Source organism: Caretta caretta, chromosome 19, assembly GCF_965140235.1.
Source record: "Caretta caretta isolate rCarCar2 chromosome 19, rCarCar1.hap1, whole genome shotgun sequence".
In the NCBI taxonomy this organism is placed as follows: domain Eukaryota; kingdom Metazoa; phylum Chordata; order Testudines; family Cheloniidae; genus Caretta; species Caretta caretta.
The window spans coordinates 11325830-11353674 of NC_134224.1; the positions used below are offsets into that span (position 1 = coordinate 11325830).

The window sequence follows — 27845 nt, forward strand, 5'->3', positions numbered from 1 at the left end:
TTGGACTTGGCTTCATCTCAAGTCACGTGCAATTTAAAAAGGCAAGTTAAAAGGGCTCTGGCCCCACTGTTTGGCCTCTCCAGATTTTAAACCCTAGAGTAACATGGGAGGAGTTGGACCTGATGGATTTACAAGAGAGAGAAGAATCTGGCCTCCCTGACTGCACTGGTCAAGTGGCTAAGGATGCTAAACCTTGCTATCATGATCTGAGCTGCAGTGTGCATAGGTCTGAAGGGAATGGAAGGCAAACTGGGGTCTCTTTGCACAGAAAGGTGGTTAAAGAGCACAGAACGTTGTCAAGCCAGAGTTTTGCAGTAAAGCTGCAATTGCAAAACGCTGCTAAAAATAACACTAGTTGTGTGGGGGGCTTTATCAGCCAGAGGGAAAAAATCAGTTTGACTGTATAAGCTGCAACTGCAAGCTTCCTCTTTTCCCTTTGTTGTGCTCCTTGCAGGCACTGGCTGAGTGGCCTGAAGTCTCAGCCAACCACGCTCTGCTGTTCCTTCTTGAGCTGCCTATCCATTGGCTGTCCTTGGAAGTACCATTAGCAAGGTGCAAAGACATATTTTCACCTAACTGGCAGGCGTTTTGGATTGGAGCAGGAGGAGGCTGTTGCCAGGCAAAGACAGACCTGTTTGCGCAGCTACTTCTGTTTTCTGGACTTTGCCGTGTGTGGCTCTTTCTTGGCACTGTTGTCTGGGGCTCTTTCTTTTGTAGAAATTTGGTGTTTGTTAGTCAAATCAACAGGGGTGGAAATCAATAGGGGCTGCACCAGGGCAGCTAAGAGCAGAATTTGGCACTGCGCTGTCTGTCTGATTGTTCGATGAAATGACGGACCACGTTCATCTCCGGCATAGCTCCATTAATAATGCTGCCAGTTGTTTGGCCTTGTGTGTTGCTTATCAAAATCTGTGCCCTAATTTAGGGATGATAAGCCATGTATAAGGCATATAAAGGAACAGGGATGGGGTGATCTACTCCCAGTCTCCGATGAAGTGAGCTGTAGCTCACAAAAGCTTATGCTCAGATAAATTGGTTAGTCTCCAAGGTGCCACAAGTCCTCCTTTTCTTTTTCCCAGTCTCTAGTGGATACATCAAAAAAACATACAACTCAATATGAATGGAACACAGGATAGCAGGGGAAGATATAAGGAAGGGCTATGGGAGGAGGGGAACCCAGGACTCTGACTTGCAGCTCCCCCTTTTATGCCAGTCCTGGCTTCCCCTCCTTCTCTCTGCTACTACCCCATAATCCTTCTTTGTTGTCCTCCCCCACACTGTGCCATTACCTCGGTGAACAGCATCAATTGTGCTGACCAAGCAGCACTGTTCTGTCCGTGTAGCTGCACCTACACCGGGCGTTTTGTCAGCACAAGTGTGTTGTTAGGAGGTGTGGTTTTTTGCACACCCCTGGCTGACAAAGCCGTGCCCTAGAAGTGTTAAGCGTAGATGAGGCCTGAGTCCACGCTGATTCTCCATTGCCCTACTCCTGGAGCTGCCATATAAACGCGTGCAAAAGTGAGCAGAAACGCTACTGTTCTAATTTTGTAGCATTTTACATCCACTTAGCACTTGTGTAAACGGCAGCACAAGGGCAATGGCGAATGGGCGCAGGACACCTATGCGGCGACTTCTTCTCTGCACGTTCAGAAATCCCTTAGGCCGGAGGAGTTTGTGATCCGGGATCAGCCCTCTGAATCCACAGGGAACAAATGTTCTTTAAAGAGAGCTAATCTTTGAAACCCCATCATCACCTCTCTTTATCCCTGTGTTGTTTTTCTCCTGATTGGTGGTTTTGCACCATTCAAGAAAAATGTACCAGTGAAAAAAATTTGTTGTTCAAGCTATTTTCTGTCCCCAGTCGGGCCTTCAGACTAGGAACCTGGCTTGTTTGTGCTTCCACAAATTCACTAACCCTGAATGGGGCTGAATTACACCCGTCCATTGGAGAGAGGAGTCGGGCCCTTCATGTTTGTTTAAAGTTATTTCCTTTATTTATTTAGAGTTTGTTTTGATTTTCGTCTCTGTGTTTGGCAGGTTGATTTGGCTATGGCTCAGGTTTCTTTTATTAGCCTTTAAAATGTGGACTCAGGTTGTGTTTTGCCAGAGGCTGGGAACGGGCGACAGGGGCTGGATCACTTGAGGGTCCTCTGTTCTGTTTGTTCCCTCTGGGGCACCTGCATGGGCAGCGGGTAGGCTGTGCCTCCCCAAACAGCCAGGCATGGCCCTGCCCACACTTCGCCCCCCAGGGCACCGCTTCGCTGGTGCCACTGGACTCCAGGGGCTGGGGCCACACCGCCCGCCTTCCCGGGGCTAGGGGGGCTGCAGCGGCGCGGCACGTTCTCCCTTCTGGCACTCCAGGGCTGGGGGGGGGTGCGAGCACTAGCCAGCCTGGGGCAGGTGCCAGTGGCTGCCGTGGGGTGGCTCTGGGTTCCAGGGAGGGGCGGAAGGGGTGGGGCCTTGACTGGAAGGGGTGGGGCTGAGGGCTAGCCTCCCCCAGCCAGCAGTTCACGCTCCGCCCATGGGCACCTGTCATTGGCCACTGTGGGAAGACGGGCTACTGGGTTAGATAAACCTTTGGTCTGACCCAAGTCTGGCCGCTCTTATGTGTTATCTTTAGATAGATCAATCAATCTTGGGGGTGAGGGCTGGATGCTCAAAGTGCAGGGACGGTTACAAGGGGTCATAGATCAGGCCAAAACATATGTTTAAAAATCTATTCAGGTCACTGAGGGATGGGGGTCAAGCAATTTTACCAACATTGCTGCTCCCAGATTATGACCCCCGCCCCCTCACTTTTTTCAAACCACTTTAAACTCCGTACATAGGCAGGTGGCTAGATTTTGGTCTCAGGAACATGGATGCACCTTGCGAGAGGGACCTTTTACAAATACTTTCAATGGTAAAGGTTTTTTTCCTTCCCTGTTCCTCTCTAACCTTCTCTCATCCACTCCCACCCTCCCCCCAAGGAGGATCAAGTTTTATCTCAGGATATTCCTCCAAAGAAAATTAAGAATCTCCCGTGGTGAGGGCGGCACTAATCCGATGCGTGTCTTTGTTGCATTCAAATTGCCGTGTTCAGCCCTCGCTAACAGCCTGCAAAATTTGCCCCCACTTCTCTTCCAAGGAGATCGGCTCCGCACCAAAGTAGTAAACACCGATTGAAACTCGCATTCCCAAAATCCCAAGCGGCTCTGTCCTTTCCTATTGGAGGAGAAGTTTAGGGGGCTGAGTCATGGCTCTGGAGGAGGCTCCTCCTCCTGTGAGGTGATTGGGTCCGTGGGCCGCCGCTGGCTGCAGTTCCGCCCGCCTGGAGCCGTATGAGAGAGCAGCTGGCGGGGGCCGCGGCCGAGTCGCGGGTCAGTGCTCCGTGCGGTCGCGCGGGTTCTGCGCGGCTGGTTGGGTAGCTGAGCCCTGGGGCGCTCTAGAACGCGGATGCGCCCGGACGTTCCAGAGCCCTGCGGCGTTCGGACGTTCGGCCATAGAACCCCGGGACCGCGACCAGCTGCGGTGACGCTGACGCCTCCAGGGGCTGCCCGATCCGCTATGCACCTTCAGCCTCCGGACAGATAACGCGATCCCGGGACCGAGCGCTGGCGCGGACGTCGCAGCACGGCTCCCCCGTCCCCCCGAGTGCCGCCACCCCAGACAGCACCATGATTGTTGCCGGCTCCGATGGCTGCGGCTGCACGGGCATCAAGGGCTATTTACCCTGCGAGCAATGTGGTGATTTGAGGACTAAACAGGTAATGGAAGAGGGAATACCCCGGTGGTGGTGGTTGTTTTTTCCGGGAAGGGTCTTTGCTCATTTTCCAGTCTCCTCCTCTCCTCTCCGGTCTGTAATTTAGGAGCTGTTTACTTTTCCAATCTTAATGATTTGGGGAGGGGTGCGCTCCAGATCCAGCCTGGTTGCGTAAGGGATTCTGTAACATTTTTGACATGGCATAGTACGTTTTACCCCAGTTGCATCAGGCGGTGGACTGGGGGCGCAACAGGGGCGTGAGGCTGGCATACCAGTGACGAATATGGGCGCACTACCTGGGGTGATGAATCCCAGATCCGATGGGCAAAGAGCTTTGCAGTGTCTTGCATGTGTAGTGAGCTGAGGTCTCTCTCTCTCTCTCTCTCTGTGCCTCTTTGGAGGCAAATCAAAGTTTCCATTTGACTTGGTGTTTGGCGAAGAGGGCGCAAGTACAGACATGTCCCAAACGGTGGGCCAGTCATCCCCCGAAGGGGTTAACCAAGAAGTCTCAGGTTAGGAGGGTGTGGGGATGGGTGGCTAGCTAATGTGGCAGCAGATCAGGGGGCTGAGACCACTTTTAAGAATTACTCTTACTGACTTCTAGGAGAACAGCCCCTTCTAAAGTTGACAGATTAAGTAGAAGCAGAATTAAAAAGTAACTAACTAACTAACTATACCTTCCCTTCCCAAAGGAGTTTTCCCAACCCCAGTTCTATCTTTTATTATTTTATTTTTATTGTTTTGAATTTCCTGGCTTTAATACATCTGGGTCACTTTAAAAAGCCTAGCAGGGCTCATTAAGATTTTCTTTAGCTTCCAGCCTTCACTCCAGTTTAAGAAAAGGATCCCCCCTTCCCCCATCTTTTCCCCTCCTTCAGCGATGTGAAGGAGATGAGTCTGCTCCCCTGGGTTACAGAAACCTCCTTTGACTCTAAACTGCTAAATTCTAAATCGTCATTCTCAACCTCCTTTGGGTTCAAAATGGCCCTTTCATAATATTTACCCACTTGGCTCTTGGGCAGGGAATTGTATTGCCTTAAGGCACAGCTGCCATCTTCAGTACCCATATTCAGTGGGGCCCAAGTGCATGCAGAGCCCTCCAAATGCACTTAGCTCTCTTTTGCTAACGCGGTGGGACCACCTGTTTGGAATTGTGCAAAGAGGTGCTCCCAAGAAGTTAAAATATGGCTTGCCCCTTGCAGGGTGCTGAGGACAATACAGTAACTAAAAGCTTTCTTGAGGAGGGGGCGGGGTTGCGTTTGAGGGCCCTGAGACACTTCCGTGGATTAAAAGGCCACCCGCTCTCAGTTGTCTGAGGAGAGAAGTGAATTAAAATAATCTTTTGTTTCAGGGGAAATAAACGTGGGGAAGAGGCAGGTGCAGATAAGAAGGGCAAATAGAATAGAACAGGGTTATTGGGCCCTGTACAGTTTCTGTACTTGTTTTTTGTGCCCTCTTAACTGTGTGGCCCCATCTGGGCACCTTGGGGACTTGGTAGTTAGTTTGAGGCAAACTCTGCGTGCAGTAACTGATAGCCTAAAAAAATGACAGAAGCTGGGAGGGGAAACCGAGGCATAGAAAGGGGTAGAGGTTTAACCAAAGCTGCACAGCAGGTTGGTGCCAGAGCAGATGACACAATACCCACATTTCCCAAGTGCCAGTCCAGTGATTCTTGGCACACTGCTTTTATCATTCTTGCCTCGCTAGTAAGGTCTAGTAGTTACATAGAGAGACCTTGGTTATTTCCAGGCACTGTGCTTGTTTCTGAAGATGGCAGAATTGAATCCTCTTGTGAACAGAACTTCATTGTGCAGAAAACGTTCGTGTCTCATGTAGACCTGGATTGGGGTGGGCAAGAATACAAGCTTTCTCTTCCCTGACCTCTGCTAGGGAGTATTCAAAATAGATTTTCATTTATGGAGGAGCTTGGAATTTGGCGCTAGTCCACAAATGGGTTTGGGACTTGGGAGTGGTATAGAGAAGCAATCACTGTGTCAGATCCTGAAGTGCTGTGAATACTAGTATTTGGTGCTTCCAAGGCTTTATTATTAATCATGTTAATTGTGCAGTGCCCATTGTGCTAGGCGCTGTACAAAGTAGCAGACAGTCCTTGTCCTGAAGCATTTACAATGTAAATATACTAGACAGACCCAAGGTGGGGAAAGAGGTAGAACACCCAAGAGGAGTGAACAATGTCATGGCAGCAAATTGTATGTTAATTCCATAGTTTTTGTTTTTAAGGTAGATTAGGTAGGATGAGATGAGCTAAGTGGAAAGAAAAATGAAGAGGGAGGGGACATTAATGGATAAGGGGATGGGGTCAGGGGTTGCAAAGTGCTTTAGGAACACTAGAGAGACAAGGTGGGTGAGGTAATATCTTTCACTGGACCAACTTCTGTTGGTGAGAGAGACAAGCTTTCAAGCTCATACAGAGCTCTCTTTCAGGTCTGGGAAAGGTACTCCCAGTGTCACAGCTAGATGCAAGATGGAACAGATTGTTTAGCACAAGTAGTTTGCGCATATTGTAAGGGACCATTCAATTTAGAGTGGTCCATTAACACCTCTGCGGTCATAGGAGAACAGAGTGGGTTACAGATTGTTGTAATAAGCCATAAATCCAGTGTTTACCATGAATGGTTCCTTAGAATATGTGCTAACTACTTACACTAAACAATCTGTTCGGTCTTGCATTTAGCTGTGACATTTGGAATAGCTTTCCCAGACCAGAAGAAGAGCTGAATGGCTTGAAAGCTCTCACCAACAGAAGTTGGTCCTGTAAAAGATATTATCTCACCCAGCTGGTCTCTGTAATATCCTGGAACCCACAAGGCTACAACTGCACTGCAAAGGGGTTCTCAAACTGGGGGTCATGACCCTCAAGGGGTCGTGAGGGTATTACATGGGGGACAGCCTCCAACCCCAAATGCCACTCCACCTCCAGCATTTATAATAGTGTTAAATATAAAAAATGTGTTTTTTAATGTATACGGTGGGGCGGGGGGGTCGCACTCATAGGCTTGCTGTGTGAAAGGGGTCACCAGTACAAAGGTTTGAGAACCACTGATTCTTCTCACAGACATCCCTGCAAAGTATTACCCTTTTCTACAGATATGGGGCGGGGGGGGGAATCAGAGGCACTGTGGCTATCCTGATTTCCCGCAAGACTGCAAAGCAAGCTGGTGACAGAGGTGGGAATGGAACCCAGGATTCTGTATGTTCAGGCATGTGGTTTAATTACTAGAGGATGCTTCATCTTAACAACACTAATGCAACTCTGAATCTGCCAGCCCCATGGGTGGCCCATCACATCCCTTCTCCTCTAGAGGTTAGTATCTTCCTCGCCTTAAGGCCAGTGCACCAGCATCAGAGCTGTTCAAAACTGTGGGAATTTCAAAGCTTCAGCAAAAACCTTGCCAAGTTTTCTGTCTTTCAACCAAATACATTGCGGGCTGAAATCTTTTGAATTTCAGAATGTTGACAATTTAAATGGAGGGGGGGGAAAAAAACCTATTTTACAAAAAATAGGGACACTTTCTCCTGGACATTTTTGCTATTTCCCCTCCTCTTCCCCTGCCCCCGCATCAATCAACTCTACTCCAGACATAGGGGGATTGGGGCTCCCACTCAGAAGCTGTGGAGTTTTGTCCCCAAATTAATACACTGTAGCTTTTAAGTAATAATGTAGAGTCCTAGAAAGGGAATGCAGTTGGAAACCACTGTACAGCAGTGAAGAACCTACATCAAAAAATTTATCCCACATGGTTAGGGTGCAAGATAGGAAAAGCTGTATAAGAATGTTTAAATAATGAATCTATAACAATGAATCTGTTAATGTAACGCTGATCTCTGCAGGTTAGGATCAGAACTGCTTAGCTGTCTGTCTTAGGCCATGTACTGCTACCCCCAAAAGAGATGCCCTTTCATCTCAACTGTTAAGGGTAGGAGGGGCTGAGTTCTGTGCTTCCTCAAATACGGTGAAGCCATCCTTATATTGGGACTAATATGCGATAGTGTAGAATTTCATGATCTGCGCTTTTAGAGCACCTTTCATTTTGAGAATTCATGGACAGGAACTAGGCTGCCCCAATATGCTGGCATAGTGGGCACAGGTTCTGTAGGGTTTCCCTTCACCCACCCTGGAGATGCAGTCACCTCTGGGTTGGAACACAGCCGTGTGCACGCTGACCTTAGGTAGTGGTTCAGGCCTACAATGGAAGAATACTGTAACCAGTTGAAATGGCAGGTGGGGAACTTTTAGGGAGGCGGAGTGCAATGACCAGAGCAGGGATACAGCAAGGACACTTTTAGTGAAGGGGTGAGGAAGTGTCAAGAGATTGTCTGATGTTCCATCCAATTCATCACTATGTCTGAGGCTAGGTCTACCGCTGACTTCGGTATAACTTGCATCGCTCAGGGGTGTGAATAAGCCCCTCTCCCCGAGCGACATAAGGTACACCCACCTAAGCACTGATTTGGATGGGAGAGCTCACCCGCCAACACCGGTACCACCTCTCACAGAGGTGGATTTATTATGCCAACGGGAGAGCTCCCTCCTGTCAGCATAGAGTGTCTTCACCAGGGGTGGTGCAGCTGCGCGGATGTAGATTAGCCCTGACTTTCCTATCCCTGCTCCCTCCTCTCCAGATTCCCATCAGGATCCCTTTTTTTCTTTTTGTATAAACAGAGCCATAGATAATAAACTGGTTTCCTGGCCCTGGCAGTAATTCTGTTTGCTTAATCTTTTGGTGTCCTTCTCAGGCATGCTCTTTGCCAATACCTCGCTACGCTTGGCATCACTTGGCACCAGAGTTCCCACCCCCCGTCAGACCATTAGCTCTTGTTGCTGGGTGTTCTGTCTCCAGGAGCACCAATCCCAGATCTTTCAGTTGAGGAAGGGACTCCTCTGTGCTCCCAAGTGGTTAAAGCACAGGGCTCTCTGGAAATCAAGAGGCCTGGCATAAGCTGTTCTTGTGGCCTCCGGCAAATCAGGACGGTGGCTCCACGTCTCAGCTTCCCCTTTTGTCGAACGGGGTAATGCAGTAGAGGGTGGTGTGAGGATTAACTGGCCAAAGGGAACCATAATGCACCAAATTATTAAAAAACACATGAAACTAACAAATAGCCATGTTCAGCGTGTCTGAACAATGGCTACAATGCAGCATTACAGGTGACTAGTAAAGGGTGGGTGCCAGCAGTGGGGGGGGGGAGAATTGTGCTAACATCACTGGTGGAAGGTAGTTTAAAATAAGTACAGCTGATGATCTGTTGGTCCTTCAAGGTATTTTGTTTCATGCCATCAGAATGTTCTCCTTTTGAAGAGCCATCTGGCACCTCTGACTGGGTGTTAACACCTCCTAGGGTGAAACATGCAGGGTGAATTGCATCACAGGAAACCTGCTTGTTTGTTTGTAACACCAAGCAGCCAGACGCAGAGGCAGCCTTGTAAATAGGGAAGGAAGACGGGACAGGTAGTCCAGGGGGGAACTGCTGCTGAAGGGGAGATCAGGACTGAACTAGGGGTCTGCGAAGAGGGGTCTGGTGGAGGAGAGGGTGAATTGGGTAGTCTGGCTGGCTGGGCCGTAGAAGATAGGTGGGAATATGATAAAGGTGATTTTGGACGATGAGGTCTTAGTTTTTCCTTTGCTGCTTAACCTCCTAGGACAGGTTGGTCATCAATGAGTGAGCCAAAGTGTATTTAGTGGGATGCTTCTTGGAGGTGGGGTCACTGGAGCCGATCTCCCTGTATATAAAGGCTTTTGACCTAAGGCTGAGGAGTACATCCAGAGCAGATTGCTCCTGGGCCCTTGGCAGGGGAAAAGGGGGTGCACAGAGTGTCTCTGGTGGGCCCTTGGGTGATTACAGAGGGGATTAATCCTTCCTCAGGGTGTCTCTCTTTCCTTCCCCTTCCCTTTTTGCCTGAGCGAGTTGGTTTTGGGGATCATGCTGGGAAGGACAGGGGCTTGCTGTGTGTTTCTGTTTTTTGCTGGGATTTTCCATGGGAACCTTGGGGATCAGGTGCCCAAGTCCCACTGGAATTCAGTGGGATTTGGAGGCCTAACTCCCTTGGTTGCCTCTGACTAGCCCAGTTGTTGTCCTTTGGACCAATACAGACGCTGATCACCGCCTCTTCCCCCATTGCCCTTCTTAACTTGTCTGTCTCCAGCAGCTGATGTCCAACTAGTGGTGCTCCAGGCATTCAGAAAGCTGCCAGCATTGAGTGAGACATGCCAGCCTGACCGTGTAACTTCCTGTGTCTCAAGGAAGTGCTGTAATTGGATTGGCATGATCGCTTTGCTGCAAACATGAGCTCCTGCCAGACTCCTCTTTGGGCATTTGGCAACCCATAGCCTGGAATGTACAGGTGTAAACCTGGCCTCCTTGGATTCTTGAAGAAGAACCAGGATTGGCAGAGATCACTAAGTGGCATCTGTTTCCCTGTGGGCACATTGCATCAGTTAAAATAATAATAATAAAAAAAAAAGTCCCAGGATCATCAGCCAGAATAAGCCTATTAGCCAGGCTGGGCAGGGATGGTGTCCCTAGCCTCTGTTTGCCAGAAGCTGGGAATGGGTGACAGGAGATGGATCACGCGATGATTACCTGTTCTGTTCATTCCCTCTGGGGCACCTGGCACTGGCCACTGTCAGTAGACAGGTTTCAGAGTAACAGCCGTGTTAGTCTGTATTCGCAAAAAGAAAAGGAGTACTTGTGGCACCTTAGAGACTAACCAATTTATCTGAGCATGAGCTTTCGTGAGCTACAGCTCACTTCATCGGATGCATACCGTGGAAACTGCAGTAGACATTATATACACCCAGAGACCATGAAACAATACCTCCTCCCACCCCACTCTCCTGCTGGTAATAGCTTATCTAAAGTGATCATCAAGTGATACTGGGCTAGATGGACCTTTGGTCTGACCCAGTATGGCCGTTCTTATGTTCTAATTTCCCAAAACTATTCAGTCATATACAGGCCACGTTGGATCAGAACTATGCTAACTGCAACCAACTATGCTAACTGCACCTGCTTGTTGCTACCAGGATTTGTTTCCATGACCAAAGTGGACAGGTTTTTGTTTTTTTTTTTGTTTTTGTTTTTTTTAAGGAACTAGTCTGCAGAGGACATCTGTCCATGAGAAATATCTAATGCACCTATCACTGGGGTATGTAGCTATTGATCAACAAAAGATCAGAAGAGGTATTGAGGGGTTTGTAGATAGTTGAGAAATGGATACAATAGGTTCTTCCTGCAATCAGATGATTGGAGAGGAGTTATGGGTAGGGTACTTCACGCGTATACGTTGTTAAAATAAACCATGGCTGGCTGATCTGTTTGAGGATGTGGGGCAGATCAGAACTAAGGCCTCAGTTTCAGTGAAGCACTTTGAGCGTGCACTTAACTTTAAGTCCCCGAGCAGTCCTTGGAAATCAACTGGTCTATTAACCTGTGTAAAGTTCTGCATGGGATTACGTACTTTGCTGAATTTGGGAAAAGGGAAATAAGGGATAATTTAAGGACTTGTTTGCACTGAGACTTTTGCACCGGTGTAACTGGCCAGGTTGCACTAGACTCGTGTGACTTATACTGGGGTGGCTTATGCTGTTACAGCTTACACCAGTGCAAAAATCCCCATTATCAGACCATCCCTTGGAGGAAATGGTGTAGGAAAAGTCTAAAGAAGTTCTGAAAGGTCTGAAGAATGGTAAATGAGCTTGCAGGTGAGCTGGAGGAACTGAGTGTAATAAACTTCAGCAGAAATTGGGTTAGTACATGGAAAGACATTTAAATTGACGGAAACACAGTTGAATGATAAACATGAAGGGATGGAAAATAATCATACTTTGCTCTTCAGTAGTGCTTTTCATCAGTAGTTCTTGAAATGCTTTACAAAGGTCAGTGTCATTATCCCCATTTTACAGATGGGCAAACTGAGGCACAGAACCATGAAGTAACTTGCCCAAGGGACTGGGACTGGGACTGTGGCAGAGCCCTCTTGGGCCACTCAGTCTGCCTCCCAAACAGGTTGAAGCCCTTCATGAGAACCTGTGTTTCCTCTAGAAATAAACACAACGCTGGCCAAGGTGTGCTTGGGAGCAACCCTTTGCTCTTTGGAGGTCAGGAGAGACTCTTGCTGATTGGCATTTGCAGTAATGGGGTTTATTGCCCAGGGTGTGTTTGCACCCTTGCTTCGTTCTGCTCGCTTTGTCTAAAGGTGCCTGACTCGGGTGGTGTGTGGCTAATGGTTTTTTCTGCGTGCAGTTTTCCTTAGAAATATCAGGGTTGACTGGTTGCTGCAGGGCTGGGTGGGTGCATGTGTGTTTGGTAGGAGAGGAGTTTTGTGAACTATCCCCTTGAGAGAAGGGGCAGGGATGTTGAATCTTTAACAGGCAGCCTTTTTCCCATTGGGCACTGGAGTTACCCCGTGGTGGGGCTTCCCACTTACCTACGCCCTCTCCTCACAGTTTAATTATTTTGAATAAAATCTTTTCCTCTGCTCCCATGTCACAAGGGACTGAAAGCTGGGGAACTCCATGAGTTCTCTGGTCCCCGTAGAACCTCGAGGGTAGACGAGAGGTGAATTTCCAATGTGCAAAAAATGAGCAGGATTTTTCCTCTTCCAGCGTGCCCATTATAAAGGGGGGGCGGGCAAGTCCAGTTTCCCTCCCTTCCACCATCCCCTACATGTCTGCAGGTCTCTTTTAAAGCTATTTCTAGCTATCCCAAGTCCCTGTGTGATGTGGCCCTTTGCCCCTCCAGTCCATACCCTTGTTTTTAATCCTAGAGTCTGCTAGGCAAGATTGCTGCCCGCAGCAGGTAACGTCACTATGAACTTTAGTAACCCGGGTAGGCTGGGATGACGGCCTGGTGTGATTGGCTGACTTGAATGTCTGGTGACAACCAGCAACCTGGTCAATTAGGTGTCACAATGTGGGCTAGTTCTCTCTTGGACTGGCCTATCTGCTTCCTCCTCTAGATGCTCTATGCCTGCTGTTGTCATTGGACTTTGCTGTGAGCCTGCCCTGAATCCCTCTGAGCTGTTACTTGTGCATCTGCGAGGGGTGAGGGAAGGCAAAGCTTAGCCTGCAAAAGCACCATGCATGTGCCTCTCGGCAAGGGCTTGGCTTGGGCCCATCCTGTGCAGTGTCCGCTCGCAGTCCGCCTGTGTCTGGAGGTGGAAGCTGATGAACCCTTTCATTCTGTCTCCCCCAAAGGCAACAAGTCCCATCTCCTCAGGGGGCTGTAGGAAGGCAGATGGGGGTGACTTTACCATGGAGCAGATCAGTTCCATGCTAGGTGATATGCAGACTTCTGGTACAAGATGGTTCCCTCCTCAGGGAACTTCCGGTCAAAGTTTGGGTTTAAAGAAAAATGCTTTGCTCTGTTGGTTAAGGCTCGGGGACTGAGGAGTTTGTGGACAGTCTCTTCACTGATCAGTTCCCCATCTGTGAAATACTCCCCATCTCATGCAGATGATAATGCTCCCTTTCCTCCATCCTCTGTTAGATTGTGAGCACTTTGGGGTAGGGGCTGCCTCTCACCTGGTCTGTAGCTCATAGCAAAATGGAGCTCTGGTTTCAGCTGGTACCTCTAGGCGCTGTTGTGATCCAAGCCATGCATTTCCCCCTAGGCTTTGAAAATTGGTACATGAATAAGATGCTGTTTGTGTGAAAGAGAAATGAGCATGTCTATTTCACTCCGTTCCGCTGGTGAAACTACAAAAGAGAGAAGCATCGGGACAAAAGTACCATAGAGCAGAGAGTGAGTCAGTGTGTGTAGGAGTGAGGCAGCTTTAAATGAGCCCTCCTCCTTGACATCTCTAGTTCTTTGCTTCTCCCTCACCATTTCCCAATGCCCTCACTCTCCTCCAGCTTCAGGAAATTGCCTTTTAAATTTTAAATCCCCTCCCAACTGCAGCTGGCCCACTGTCATGGTGAGTTCAACCCAGTGGCACAAGTGGCTGCAACAAGGTGGAGCTTTACACCAAATGGAGAAGTTTGTGGCTTAATTCTGGAGCGACTACACCAAGCCTTTGGAATGGCTCTATGCAGCAAGGTGGGGACAGTCACCCTGTCTGCCTGAGATGTAGATGGGATGTGTTCCCCTTGTTAGAGATCCTTGAACCACAGTTTCAGATCTCAGGGTCTTTGCCCTCCCAAGGAAAAAAGAAACAATTGGGTTCAGTGCAGTTTACTGTGTGTGGGAAGAGGCTGAACTGGAGTTTGTCTGTTTGAAATCGGTGCTTAAAGATCTTTGCAAAAGTTAAAGGGCTTTCCCCAAGAGTTCTTGCTTGAGGCTTGTTTGTTCTCCCTTTCTTCCCTGTGCTCTGTGTGGCATACTGTCCTCCACCCCAGAAGTGGCTGCATTTTAGGGATGGTGTCTGTGTAGTGTGAGTCACTCCTTGTGGAGTGACTCCAGTAATGCCACTAAAGCGGTGGGATGCAGCCACTAGGCACTGAACTGCCCGTCCTGATCCTGCTCACAAACACCTACCCCTCCCACACATACCCCTAGAGGGCAACGGCAGCAGTCACCGAGCATTACCCATGTGTACAGCTGGAGGAATCCGCTCCTGAAAAGCAGCGTTAGGGACTGAGAAGCATTTGTTTGGAATACACTGGTGTCCTCAGTGCAGCTCTGCATCCCCCCCTCCCCCTGCCAAAGCATTAGCACCCTGTGGTGCTAAATACCTTAATTTACCTAAAGCATCCCCAGCTAGGGCAGCTGATGCCTGTAACCATTCAAAGCTAGCTGCTGCCTGGGGTTGTCTGTGAGGGCCCTGTGGCTTTGGAGTTTGCTTCCTCTTAGTCCAAAATGGCCCTAGGGTGACCTTCAGGGCATTAGGGTGGGAAACTTGGGCTTCTGCATTGCCTGGCTTGTAGTCATTGGCTGTTTCACTCTAACTGCTCTGCACTTATGTTTGGGGGGATTAATTTTCTGGTATGTTCCTTGTTCTGTTGGTCGAGGGCTCCTAGCACATTTGGATGAGGACTCTATTCGTGTGCATTCGGAGCTCACACCCAAACCCCTAACGACTGCAAGCTAAACCCCATTACCTCTGGATCCCCTTCACAAATAGCTCCCCCTCCTGCAAGCTGCTTCTAACCTGATCCTCCAGACGACTTAAACCACCCTCGCTTTCACTGAGCGAGACCCGCTTCCCTCAGCCCCTGGCCCACGTAATTCAGAAGCAACGTGCATGTTTTCTCCCTGCTTGTCGGCAAAGATTGATGGTGGGATCTGGGCCTGGCAAGTTTCACTATCGGTGGCAAGTGCCAAACCTGAGTGGTGGTCTACCCCTCGTGCCGGGTCGCAATGCCATCCGCTGCCAGCCCAGACACGAGCAGTTCTGTGGGAGCTTTTGAACCCACGTTAAAGCCATCTATGCTATCACGTCTCAGTGCCTTGATTTCCCTCCCCTCATCCCCTGCAGAGTGCTCCAGGTAACCTAAGACCCAACACGGCATAAATAATTAAAATCACTGGACGATTCAAGTGAGCAAAGTGCATCTTGTAATGCCATTCTGCTCTTTTCATTTGTGTACTCATGGGTTCAATAACTCAGCACTGAACTGGCTGCTACAGTATAATCTTCCACCTTTAGATTCCCTTCTGTGTATCCTGAAAGTCGGGGGAGCGGGGAAAAAAGCCCTCTAGTTCACTGAAAGGTGAAATGCAATCGAAGCTGTCCTGATGTCAGGCTAGCTCCGTGAAGCAAAGCTTTCTGTGTAACAGAGTCAGGTTATTTCATCAGGCAGCACAAGTGGCCGTTACGCCAGCCCTGCTAGGGGATATCTCCTGAAGTGTTTCTATCAGTCTTCCACCTCCTGGCCAGAGGCATCATGTGGGCGTGTGGCTGGTAAATTGCAGCACCCCTGCTGGGGCAGCTGGCTCACGTGGAGGTATGCCTGATGCAAACCCACTTGGGGGATTGCTGCAGGCTTGTTTGGAGGAGGGTGCACAGAAAGAGCAGCTCTGGATACCTCATCAGACAAGTCCCCAAAGTAGCCAGGTAACTGCATGAGTCCTTTACCATCCCACTGCCTTCACCTAGGAGTAGGTGCCAACTCTGATTTGTCCCCCCTCTGGAGGGAAGGCAAGCAGCTCTCACCCTGGCAGGATTGGGACGTCCCCGGTTTCTTTCAGCGCCACACTGGGCAAGGTCTTAAAGTCGATTCCTTTTTTTTCTTTCCTAGGACAGAAGAATAAAAATCCCCCGGCAGCTGGGAAGAGGCCCAAGTTCCTTCATCCCCGTGGAAGAGGTAGGATATGGGGGCTTAAAGCAAATTGATTTCTCTCTGAGGCTCCTGGGGGCAAATGTGTTCCCCACTCTTCTGGGCTGGGGCCGCAGGGGAGACTGGAGATCTGATTTCCAGCCCCTGCTTGCCAGGGTGTGAGAGCTCTGGAGGAAGTGATCTGTTTGACTGCTTAGTGCGTGGGGGTGGTGGGGTATCTGTTTGATCCACCTGGGGCCCCCAGCCAGCTGAGCAGCATGGAAGAGGGTTGGGAAGGAGTCTGTCCTTGTGGATCAGTGCCTGTGGGGATACCTGGCTGTACAATAGATTGGAATGGGAGCCGTTGGGGGGGAGGTGGTATAAGATTCCCCTTAATTCGCTTTCTGACCACCCCTCCCACCACGGCCAGTCGCTCTCCAGCACGTGGGATGGTGAGAGTCAGGGAGGGGTGGTGGGGAAGCAGCAAAGCACAGCCCTGGTGCATGGCACGAGAGGGCCCCCTGTGACAGCAAACCCCGGGCAGGCCGGGAGGGAGAGGTTCTTGCTTGCCACCTGCATGGGTCTAAAGGTCTGGCTGTGTGCTGAGAGCAGAAGAGTATGGGCCCCTGTGACCTCTGGCTCTCAGCAGGCTTCCCGGGGCTTCTCCAAAAAGATGGAGACCTGCCTAGGCTCCTGTGCCAGGGAAGAAAGATTTCTTCTCCAATCCCCCCACCCCCGCCCCCCATGTGGGGAGGCACAGGAGGGGGGATCTTTGTGCTGCTTCCACTGGACGTTTCTGACCATCTAGTGGCTGGGCAGGGGTCTGAGTTATGACCCAGATTTCTCTCTCAGCCTCCCCCACATTCGCTGCTCCACTGTGCCTTGTGTAGAAACAGGGCTGTCCCCCTTGATCCCCAGATGGCAGGCACAGCTAGGTGTCGCTCCAGTCAGGTCACTGTCTTCCCAGTTGGGGAATGGGGGGCTTGTCGATATCCTCTAGATCAGGGGTTTTCAACCTTTTTCTTTCGGAGGCTCCCCCGAACATGTTATAAAAACTCCACAGCCCACCTGTGCCACAACAACTGGTTTTCTGCATATAAAAGCCAGGCTGGTGTTAGGGGGCCCCATGCCACAGCGGCCCCCACAAAGCGACATTGCTCAGGCTTCAGCCCCACGTGGTGAGGCTCAGGGCCCCGGGCTTCAGCCCCACGTGGTGGGGCTTCGGCTTTCTGCCCTAGGCCCCAGCGAGTCTAACGCTGGCCCTGCTTGGAGGCCCCCCTGAAACCTGCTCGAGACTCCCTCGGGGGCCCCAGACCCCTGGTTGAGAACTACTGCTCTAGGCAAAGAGTGTTCCCTAGGTGTGCTCGCAGGCCCTTCGGAAGAGCTGAGCGCTTGCTTCCCGTGGCTCCGTGCAGCAAGAGAGGGGCTTTCCAGATCACCCTGCTGCATCGTTGCTTCATTTGTCCAGCGACCTTCACCATGCTGCTCACAAACAATGAGCTAATTGCAGCCCAGCTTGTTCATGCCCCTCCAATTGCATCAGCCGCCTTTCTAGCCCAAGGTGGGGGCCGAAGGAGGGTGATTAAACAGCTCCTGATCTCCCTGCTTTGAGACCCAGAACTGCTCTGGTTCTGATGCCCTCTGGGCAGGGAGCCACCTCCTCCTGATTCAACACTGGCCCCGCTGCAGCTTCCAGCAGGCCTGTCAAGCCCTGGCTGGCCTATCGCTATGTTCCCGGGCTGGCTGCACGGACGGTTTCTTCTACCACTGACGTCAGGGTGCAGAGCTGGGCACCCGCTACTCCTTATCAGGGCTCTCTTGTTATTGTAACCCATTGTAACCCGGCCTGCCGTGTGCTGGGGGGTGTGGCGGGGGAGGAGCCGGCATGCGGAAGGTGGGTTGAACAAACAGATGTGTTGCATCAGCTGGCAGGGCGCCAGGCCTGCTGCAAGAAACAGATCGAGCCCTTCTCGAGCTGGGTTTCCATTGGTTCCTCCCCAAAGCCCTGGGGAGCCCTGAGAGGTGGGGCAGTCCCGCTGTTAACGCAGCCAGTGCTGACAGCCCTAGGAAGATGAGACTGGTTCGCTGCTTGTTGCCTGTAGGTGCTGCGGACTGCAGAGAGGAGAGCTGGGCAATAGGCTTGCTCCAGGGCACACAGCGTTGGTGGCTGAGCTTGGCACTTCCTGGGGCCTGGCTCTGCCCTCGGACTCTGCCTGCCTTTGGCTATTGTTAGTCCATGTTTGTATTGCACCTAGGAACCTCAGCCCTGGAACAGGCCTCCGTTACACTAAGTGTGGTACAAACACCCCCAGAGAGTCCGTGCCCAAGGGAGCTTGCAATAAAAGGGTATTGGTTCCTCCCGGCTTTATAGGGTCTCTTCCCAGCACTGCTACGGCTGACTTGGCAGGACTCGAGGCATGTAGCTTACCCTCTTGTCTAATACGGGATGACTGGTCCTGACCTCCTGGGGGGCTTTGTGGCCTGATGGTTGTAACGTGCCTCTAGGTCTGTAGATAAAAGGAGCTGCCAATGCAATCCCTAGCGCTCTGTAAGAACTAAGTGATGTTACTGTGTGCCGAGCATCGTTCTCTGCTTGTTACTGAAAAGCCCCAAAACAAAGCCATTGTTCCCTGAAGCCCAGACCTCCTGAACTCCTGCCCCCGCCGCTGTGGGGCAGCTGGAAGGTTAGGGGGCAATCAGTCGAAATGACCCTGATGCAAGCAGTGCCCTCTGGGGACGGGCCTGGACAGTTAGCTGGGAAGCTTGTGCTGTTAGCATTTGGGTCGGGGCAGTTGCCTGTCTGACCCGCATCGTGTCCCACGATAAATGGGGCTGGGATCCTCCTGGGGCAGCTGGATTCTCAGCGTCTTTCTCCCCGCAGATCCTGCAGGAGGGCATGGAGAGGGCCCAGCGGCAGCTCTTCATTGAGGCGTTGGTCTCCATGGGCAGGGTGGATAACATCACCATGGTGATGGGGCTGCACCCGGAGTACCTGGCCAGCTTCTGGAAGACCCAGTACCTGCTGCTGCACCTGGATGGGCCCCTGCCTTACCACAAGCGCCACTACATCGCCATCATGGTAAGTGCCTGGCGGGAGGCAGGCACTCGGGTCCTGTGGGCCAGGGCGCTTTAGGGAGGGATGGGAACGGGTGAGTATCTGAATGCCTGTAGGAGAACAGTTCATGGTGCTTTAGGGGGTGGAATTGGGAGCAGGGGGGTAGAACGGAGCAGAGGTAAATCTGGAGATGCATATCCAGAGCAACTTGCTAAGCAGGAGACGGATTGGGCCCTGGCTAGGGTCTCCTTGGGGTGGGGAAAGAGACCAGAGGAAGCATCAGAACTGCCCTGGCTTGAGTCCATGTGAAGACTCCACTGGCCAAAGCACTCGCGCGCCGTTCCCAAATCCCTGAAATTCCAGATTCCATTCTCCCTGCAGCCCCGTCACATTGCTAAAGGCCTCTCCATAGTAACAGATACACCTACCTGGAGCAGCCCCCGCTCAGGACAACGCTGTTGGGGATCTTCCTAATCTGATCTGCCTGCCCTTTTCTGTCCTGCCGTGAGCATTCATATCGTTAACGGTGTTGGTGTGCAAAGTATTGTGGGCATCCGAGTTGGCACCCAGTGAAAAGAATGCGGCAGCTCATATCGCTGCGCTGTCCTTTCAGCTCTCGGCAGATGCCCCCGGGTCAGTTACACTTGAATCCCATATGGAAGGTTTTCTTTATAACCAGAGCAGCTAGAGACCAACTTTTCCTCTCATTAAAAAGATTACTGAGAAGCTGGAGAACAACTGAGGTCTGTCTGTGTCTCCCCCCAATCCATCCCACATCCCAGGCTTGGGGACATGCGGCCCTGGAGACTCTGCAGAAGGGAAATGCCCTGGGCTGACCTGGGTCGGGGGAGAACCGGCTGGATGATGTGCTCTCTCCCATCTCAAATGTCCTTATCATAGTCACTGTCTCCTCTGCCCTCACCCCTAGGCAGCGGCCAGGCACCAGTGTTCCTACCTGGTTGGCTTCCACGTGGCAGAGTTCCTGAAGGTGGGCGGGACCCCAGACTGGCTCCAAGGCCTGCACTGTGCCCCCCAGAAACTGAGGAACCTCAACGAAATCAACAAGATCCTAGCTCACCGGCCCTGGCTTATCACCAAGGAGCACATAGAGGTGAGTGCCCGGGGAGAGGAGCTCTGGTGTGTGCCCAGCAATAAGCAACCTGGGGGAGGGCTGCTTTTCACTGCTGGGCCACAGAAAAGGGGGAAGAGGGGAAAGGGCAGCTTGGTGTCGTGCTCGTACCTGGGATGTGCTGTCCTGAAATGAAGGATGCAGAGTGCTGGGGGAGAGGGGCCTATGGCTCTGGGCTCTCCTTCAGCTGAGCGAGCTGCTGCATTTCCTGGCTCATAGGGAGGGAGGGCAGGAATGGGGAGGGCGCACCACCCTTCTGAAGGCCCTTCCTGTTGCTCTCCTTCCTCCTCCCCCTGGTGATTCTGCGACCAGCCGGGGGAGAGGTGCTGACCCAGGCATGGGGGGCGAGGACACAAGGGGGGCTGAGGGTCTGCAGTGGTCTGTGCCCTGCTCCCCTCTATCCGCCCTGCACTGGGTCTGTCGGGGGATATACTCGCCGCATGCGTCCCCTCTGGGGAAGAGCTGACCGGGGAATGTGCATGCGTGTTTCAGGCCCTCCTGAAGACGGGTGAGAACAGCTGGTCCCTGGCAGAGCTCATTCAGGCCCTGGTGCTCCTCACACACTACCACTCGCTCGCCTCCTTCGTATTTGGCTGTGGCATCAACCTGGAGACGGACCAGGATGGGGGGCACGCCTTCCAGCCGCCTTCGCCACGCAGCTGCGACAGCAGCCCCGCCTCTGAGGATGGCGCAAGCGGCTCCAATGTAAGTCGGGGACCTTGCGCGTCCCTGCTGTCTGTGCAGAGCTGGTGTCTGGTAGAGCCGTCCCCCCAGCCGCGGCAGAGCTGGGATGGGGGTTGCGGAACACTAGGGGTTAGGGAAGGGGTTTCCTGCTGCCGCGTGGTGGTCCCGGCATGGGGTGGATGGGTTAGGAGCTCGGCCAGTCAGCTACCAGTCATTCCATGTGCTGGTCACGGCAGTTCGTTCCAGAGCCTGGTGCGAACGACTACCAGGGAGGGGGTTACATCTGCAGCCCTGCAAATCCTTCCCCAACCAAACCCCAGGAGAGAAGGGGCATCTCAATTCCTGCTGAGATTGCAGCAGGCTAAAGCCCAAGCTGGCTCAAACCCAGCTGCGGTGCCTGCCCTGCTGATGTGGCTTCTTTGTGGCCTCTCTTACAGCCCCAGAGAGGAGCATCTGAGGGCTGCCATCCACCGTGTCCTCCTCACAGTGTAAGGGTGGATTGGGAGTGGGGCTTAGTGAGAAGATGGAGACGTGGCTGGAACCTTTTTCACTGCAGCTATTCGGAGTGGTTCAGCAACCCATAAGCAGCATGGGGAGGCAAACCATACATTAGAGCAGCCCTGGGACTGCTCTAAGTGACACTGGAGGTGTAAAGGTGACTTGCCCCTTCCCTTGGGCTGTGCCTTCTCTGCAGTCCCTCCTTAGGGGTGTAGCACAGAATCTAGCCCACAATAGGTAGAGAGGCACAGGGCCCTGGGTCGCACCTGAGTAGTGTTGGGCACAGTGTCAGCTTGGCATAACACCGTAAGGATGAACGAAGCCCCAGCAAACGTCCCATTGCCAGCAGCCGATTGCGCTGGATAACAGGCATGTGGTCCCGCCAAGGGCTCGTCTCTGCACCTACATAAAGGGGGTGTTTTGTCCTTGGAATGAAGTTGGGTGCATCCCTCTCCCAACCGCCGTTGGTACTGACCCTGCCCGCTCTCTCTCTCCATGTCCAGGGCAAAGATGCCATGCAGGAGGTGGAGGTGCTGATGGAGAGGATGAAGCTGCTTCAGGAGTGCCAGCTGGAGGAGGAGGGGGTCACGCAGGAGGAGATGGAAACCCGCTTCGAGCTGGAGAAGACGGAGAGTTTGCTTGTGGCCCCCTCAGGTGAGGAGGGAGGATGCGCCTGGCAAGGGGCAGAGGCACATGTCCCAGCCAGGTCCAAAGGCTTTCAGTGGCTCTTCTGCATTGGCCATAGTCTGTCACTGGCTTAGCCTGGTGGGGTAGGAAGGACAAGGCCTCTCCGCCACAGTGCTGCTGCGTGATGCTCAAATGCTGTCGGGGGGAGGCAAGGAATCCTCCCTGGCGGGGCTGCCAGCAGCTCCCTCCACGCTGGCTCTGCTCCCTGTGCTGGGCACAGCAATAGCCTGTCACGGATTCCTGCTGTCAGATGTAATTATCTCATGGGTAATTGGTGAACAGTGCGGTCTGAGCTAATTGCACCTCCCGTTAGGGCAGATCATGGCAGCGGGTTTGCTCTGCAGAGGACTGTGCCGATGACTCAAAGCTCAGGAGTAACGTGGGAGGTGGCTCTGGGTCGTCTTTGCCACGGGGCCTCGATAGGCGCTAACGTCTCTGTGGGCTTTTGTTTTCCATCCAGTTGACATTGCTGAGCACGCTCTGCCTCCCAGCGTCCTGTGCTTCGTGGAGGATCCCGAGTTTGGATACAAGGATTTCACTAGGAAAGGAGAGCAGGCCCCACCCACCTTCCGAGCTCAGGTACCTTCTGTGGGCTGCGCGCTGGGGCTCCCCGATACAGCCGCCTAGCGGCCACGGGAAGGGGAGTGGTGCGGAGCGAGTGTATCGGGGTGACTGCACGCACTTGTCTTGCTCTTGGCCATTCCAGCCCCTCTGTCTCCCTCCTGTGGCTGAACCAGGGGCCTGGCCACCTCTGCTGCTGTGGCTCCTCCCTGCAGGTGAGGCACAGTGGGTGCAGAGCAGAGGTGTTCCCAAGGGTGACGGAGCCGGAGCACTGAGCAGGCAGCAAAAGGAAAGTGACTTGCGATGGGTGCCCAGTGCTCAGGGCTGGGGCAGAGTAAAGCAGTGATGCAGCCGACCGGGGCATGCTCTGATTCTCTTGCCTCCTGGGTCTGCAGGGCTGCCGAGCTCTCTCCCCTACAGCCAGACGTGTGGTGTGCAACGTCCGAGGGGGGCAGGAGCAGCAGGACCATCTGATCGCGTTGAGGGCTGTGGGGCCATACTTGGGGCTGGCAACCGTCTGTGGGCCTGGCTCTGTGTTGCCATCACCAGCCAGTCCCTTTCCGGGGAGCTGTGTCCTATGCTTCAGGCTCCTGTTTTCTCAGGAGGCCTGACCCCAAGTCCATGGAGAGGCTCCCACTCCTGTGGATGGGGTACTGGGCCAGGCCCTTTGCTCCCCTCAGGGGTTTTGGAGCCTCTGTCCCAGCATCCTTCTCCTTGCAGGACTACACCTGGGAAGACCATGGCTACTCGCTGATTAACCGCCTGTACCCCGACATGGGGCAGCTGCTGGACGAGAAGTTCCAGGTTGTCTATAACCTGACCTATAACACCATTGCCATGCACAGGGGGGTGGACACCACCATGCTCCGCAGAGCCATCTGGAATTACATTCACTGTGTCTTTGGCATCAGGTAGGTAACTGGGGACCAGGTGAGCCCACAGTGCCCTGGCCCTCAGACACACCCACTTCTCCCCTCTCCCTCTTTCCCTGGTTGCCCCAGGCCGGGAGTCTAGAGTCTCCAGCTCAGCTATTATTGGAGGGTCCCTGGGAATGGGCTCTGGGGCCTGGTTCAAATCCAGCCAATGGGCAGCTGCGACCAAAGCCTTGCCCATCTGCAGTAAGCTGGTGGTCTTTGTCCAGTTACTCTGCGCACAGCTGCGTGTGGACGGCCTGCCTGGGATCACCTCGCTCACAGGCCCTGTCCCTGCAGTTTGGGATGGAGACCCATTGTGATTGGGAGGGCAGCGGGGAGGGGAGCAGAGGTGCCAGGGATGCCGGAGGGGGAGGGAAGGAAGGCAGGAGGAGCTGGGCTGAGGCCCTATGGCCCTGGTCTCCCCTGAGGGTAAAGGGGATTCTCCCCTCCCCTCCTAGATATGACGACTATGACTACGGGGAGGTGAACCAGCTCCTGGAGCGCAGCTTGAAAGTCTACATCAAAACCGTGGCCTGCTACCCAGAGAAAGCCACCAAGCGGATGTACACCCACTTCTGGAGACACTTCAAGCACTCCGAGAAGGTGCGTCCCCTCCCCTCCCCGGCGTGGGGGCAGCCCTGGCGCCAGGAGCAGGGCTAGGCACTGAGGTGGCCCCCTTGTATAACCAGGGGAGTGACTGAGGCAAAGCCGAGCAGCTTGTCACAGCCACGCTGGTCCCAGCCAGGGCCAGCGCTAGGCAATTGCTTAGGGCCCCGAGCAGCTCGGGGGGGCTGTTAATTATTAATGTTGGGGGGGGGGACCCTGAAACTATTCCTGCTTGGAGCCCCCAGTGGGCTGGCACCAGTGCTGGTCCAGGCCCCTGTGCTCATCCTGCCCTCCCTGTTGTGGCACTGGTGGGGTGGGGGGTCCCTGCTGGAAGATCTCCCCGGATCCTAGCAGTGATCCCTCTGCCCAGTCCAGCGCTCAGCCTGTGGCTTTGCGGGAAGCTGTGCGGGGAGAACCCAGAATGCACCAGGACCATTGTGCGGCCGCGCACTGTGGGGAGAGGGGATCCTCCTTCTCTGCAGCCATCCGTTTGCTGTCCCAGGCTCTCCCCAGCCCTGGCAGGAAGTGGAGGCGGCAGGCCGCATTGTCGCTGCGCCGTGCCTCGCCTCTTGAGCACCCTCTCCCTCCGTTCCAGGTGCACGTGAACCTGCTTCTGCTAGAGGCGCGGAGGCAGGCGGCCCTGCTGTATGCTCTGAGAGCCATCACCCGCTACATGACCTGACAGCGCTGCGCTCCCCATGCCCTGCCAGGCCGCGCCTCGCCGCGCGGGACGGGGGAGTCTGACTTCACCGACGGGGGTTTGGGATCCGTCGGGAAATACTCTGGGCCCCTGGAGCGAAGGGCCGGGGGGCTCCTCCCCCCTCTCTCCCCGGGGCCAGTAAACACCAAACTGCTCAGCCCCTTCCCTGTGTAATGAAGAACCATCTCCGCCATGCCCAGTGTTCCCACGGACACTGCCCGGCAGGAGCCATCCTGCGCCCTCCCTGTGGGGACTGTCAGCCGGGCTCCACACCAGGACTCTTGCTGCTGCCTTGAAGCAGACGTGCCTTTATAGTGTTTAGCGTGTCACGAAATCAGACTGAGCTCCCTCCCTCCCTTGCTGGCGGCTGCTACCCCCTCTGTGCCGTGCATGACCGTCCTGAGGCCGCTGACCAGTGCAGTGGGCAGCAGAGAACTGAGCTGCCGTGCCTGGGGCCAGGGCACTGCTGAGGGGAAGGGCCTTGCCTTGTACCAAAGAGATCTCTGCCGGCAGGCTTACCTGGCTACCAGGAACGTGCGTCTCTCTCTCTTCTCCCTGCCCCCATGGCCCAGCGTGACCTCTCCGCGTGTGTTGCCATAAGACTGGGAGCAGTCCTGCCGGGCACCAGCCATCTCACACGGGGGCCAGTGGGGAGAGCCAAGGGCACAAATTCAGCCAGCCTCATGCTGCTGCCACGGCCACTACACTACGTGTCTTCTTGGCCGAGTGCCCACTGTTCCTGCTCTCCAGAGCTCTGCTCCATGGAACGCCTCTGGGCTGTGGATGGAGGGAGATCAGGGCACGGGTGGGATGCCCCTGTCTGTGTGGTTGTTCTGCACAGCGCCTGCCTCAAAGGGAGGGTAGGGTAACCTGAAGCCCACACCCTCATGCACAGTGCTTAGCCCTGCAGACGGCCCGGTCAGGCCGGGCGGTGGGGTGTGAGCCTCTCCGCCCTGGCAGGAGAGTTTGGGCCAGAAGCTCCCGCTGTCAGGGCCTGCGGGAGAGCCCCCATGGCTGTGATCCCCTGCATTGCTGAGCCCCCCTGAGGAAGAGGCCACAGGAGCACCCACAGGTGTCTCCAGTTCAGGGCTTGGAAGTGCCCAGTAGAAGCAGGTCTTTCCCGGGGCAGAGGGGGACAGGCTGCAGCAACCTGGATGCCCCCTGGGCGAGTTTGTCTGGCACGTATCCTGTGCCCTCATGGTCCATGGCATGTGCAGCTCTGGCTCCCCTTCCTCTGCTTGGTGGGGGGGACATGGGTCTGTGCTGTGTGTGCAGAGAGCTAAACAGGGTGACCACCCCCCCCCCCCCCCATGGAATGTGCGTCTCTCCCGCTCCTAGCACCAGGCTGCCCCAGCAACCCACAGAGGTTCGAAACTGAAGGAAACTTGGAGGCTGCTCTCTCCACCTCTTGCTACTTGTACCTGGCTTCGTCCTGAAACCAGCCTCATCCTCTCGCCCCACCCGCCTCCGTCCCCTCTCCTGAGTGTCCCACGTTTCAGCCCCCGCATTACCTACGTCCCTCCCACGTCGGGCACTCCCTCCTCTGTCCCGCTGAAATAGCCCTTGCTCTGAGGTCTAGGAAGCAGGCGGTGTCTGTGATGCAGGTGGGGAGCATACACTGTGTGACGCTTTCTGAACAAGGCCTTTTTCTTTGTGCCCATCGTTTTGGGTCTGCTTTGCACACAGTGTCCCGTGTCTGTTCTTGGTAGGTCGAGAGGGCCTGAGGGTAAATTCACCCCATAGCACTGCTTAGGCCCCAGTGGGGCCTATGTCCCACTTACCACCCTTTGTTCTGAAGCGGAACATAAGTGGTACATCAGCCTAATACTAGAAACCCTGCACATAGGTGAATTTCCCTCCTCTTGCCAAAGACAGAGGGACCATTTGCCTCTTGCATGCAGCCATCCTGGATGGACTCCGCTCCACTTTGGACTCCACACCGGCACCAGCCATTCGTTGCAGGAGTCAAACTGGGTGGGGATTTTCAGGGTCTCTCTTAATTGCTGTCAATATTTTGATTAGCTAGAAACACAAACCAAATTAGCCTGACTTGATGGCCACTGTAAGAGAGACTGCAAAGAGGGCAAATGCTTCTGGGGTGATGTCCACTTAGAACCAGGCATAGAGGAATTGAAACTTTTGACCCGGGGGAAGATCTTCTCTGGTCACTTTTTTTTTTTGGAAAGCATTTCATGGTACAGGATATAGCGTGTGTGTTACATGCTGCATTGTAAAGCAAGGACTATGTACACGCACTCGGGATACAGTGCATGTGTATAATATATACACTCCATTGTAAAGCAAGGTTTGTGTACAGACAGGCTGGGCTATATGTGTATTTTTACACACACACACACTCCTTGCTCTTGCAATGCAGTGTTGTGCGTGTCTCCTTTTTTCTGTCTAGAGCCAATCTCTTTTCACAAACGTGGGGCCTTGTAGCTACCGCTGTCCCCACGGCAGCATTGCACGGTCTGGCAGCTGATGCACTGTGAACTCAAAAGATGGTTGGCGCTGTTTATGAGGTGGGCTGCCCCTGCTCCTTCAAGCCAGCTTCTCTTTCCCACGCTGGCGTGCGAAGTGAAATGCTCTTGCCCTGCTGGCAGGCTTGCACAGGGTAAGGTCTGGACAGCAGTCTCCGTTTGTGTTTGTGAAGTTGGCCGGTCCCGTATGCCGGTAGGGAGGGACGTGAGACTGTTCTGTGTGTGACTTTGGGGGGTGGGGGGAAGGGGGAAGCAAATGTCTGTAGCTTTATCCAGATGTGCCACAGCATTTCACACTCGTGCAGGTCACTGTGAAATGCCCACTGTCAGCGCTTTGCCGGTCGACAGCCGTTCCCTCCTTCCCACTCTTGCTTTCCCTGGAGTGACTAGTTTGTGGAACTGACAGGCCCGCCTGTCGCCGCAGTGAAGGACTGGTCGCTGAACCGTAATTCTGTGTAAGTTATTGGTTTTTTGGATGTGTTTCTTCCCAAGTGGGTGTGAAAATGCTGATTGTTGTGACTTTGTTGCCAAATCTGTGTTGATGAGAAATAAAGTTGACTTTTTTTCCAAA

The 27845-nt window shown here is 53.3% G+C and overlaps 1 protein-coding gene across 1 annotated transcript; it reads left to right on the forward strand.

Moving 5' to 3' along the window:
• The first annotated feature begins 3293 nt into the window (after nucleotides 1-3293).
• SESN2 (sestrin 2) lies at nucleotides 3294-27845 on the forward strand. Its single transcript, XM_048825882.2, has 10 exons — nucleotides 3294-3746; nucleotides 15940-16005; nucleotides 18839-19036; nucleotides 19941-20123; nucleotides 20634-20846; nucleotides 21827-21977; nucleotides 22471-22589; nucleotides 23292-23482; nucleotides 23944-24088; nucleotides 24687-27845. Exons 1-10 carry the CDS (start codon nucleotides 3657-3659, stop codon nucleotides 24771-24773), a joined length of 1443 nt encoding a protein of 480 aa, XP_048681839.1. The 5' UTR covers nucleotides 3294-3656; the 3' UTR covers nucleotides 24774-27845.

Excerpts from the sequence above, each read along its gene's own strand:
- SESN2 (XM_048825882.2), top strand. The coding sequence starts at position 3,657 with ATGATTGTTGCCGGCTCCGATGGCTGCGGCTGCACGGGCATCAAGGGC. Across the intron at positions 19,037-19,940 it reads GCCACTACATCGCCATCATG|GCAGCGGCCAGGCACCAGTG; the intron begins GTAAGTGCCTGG and ends CCTCACCCCTAG. Across the intron at positions 20,124-20,633 it reads TCACCAAGGAGCACATAGAG|GCCCTCCTGAAGACGGGTGA; the intron begins GTGAGTGCCCGG and ends TGCGTGTTTCAG.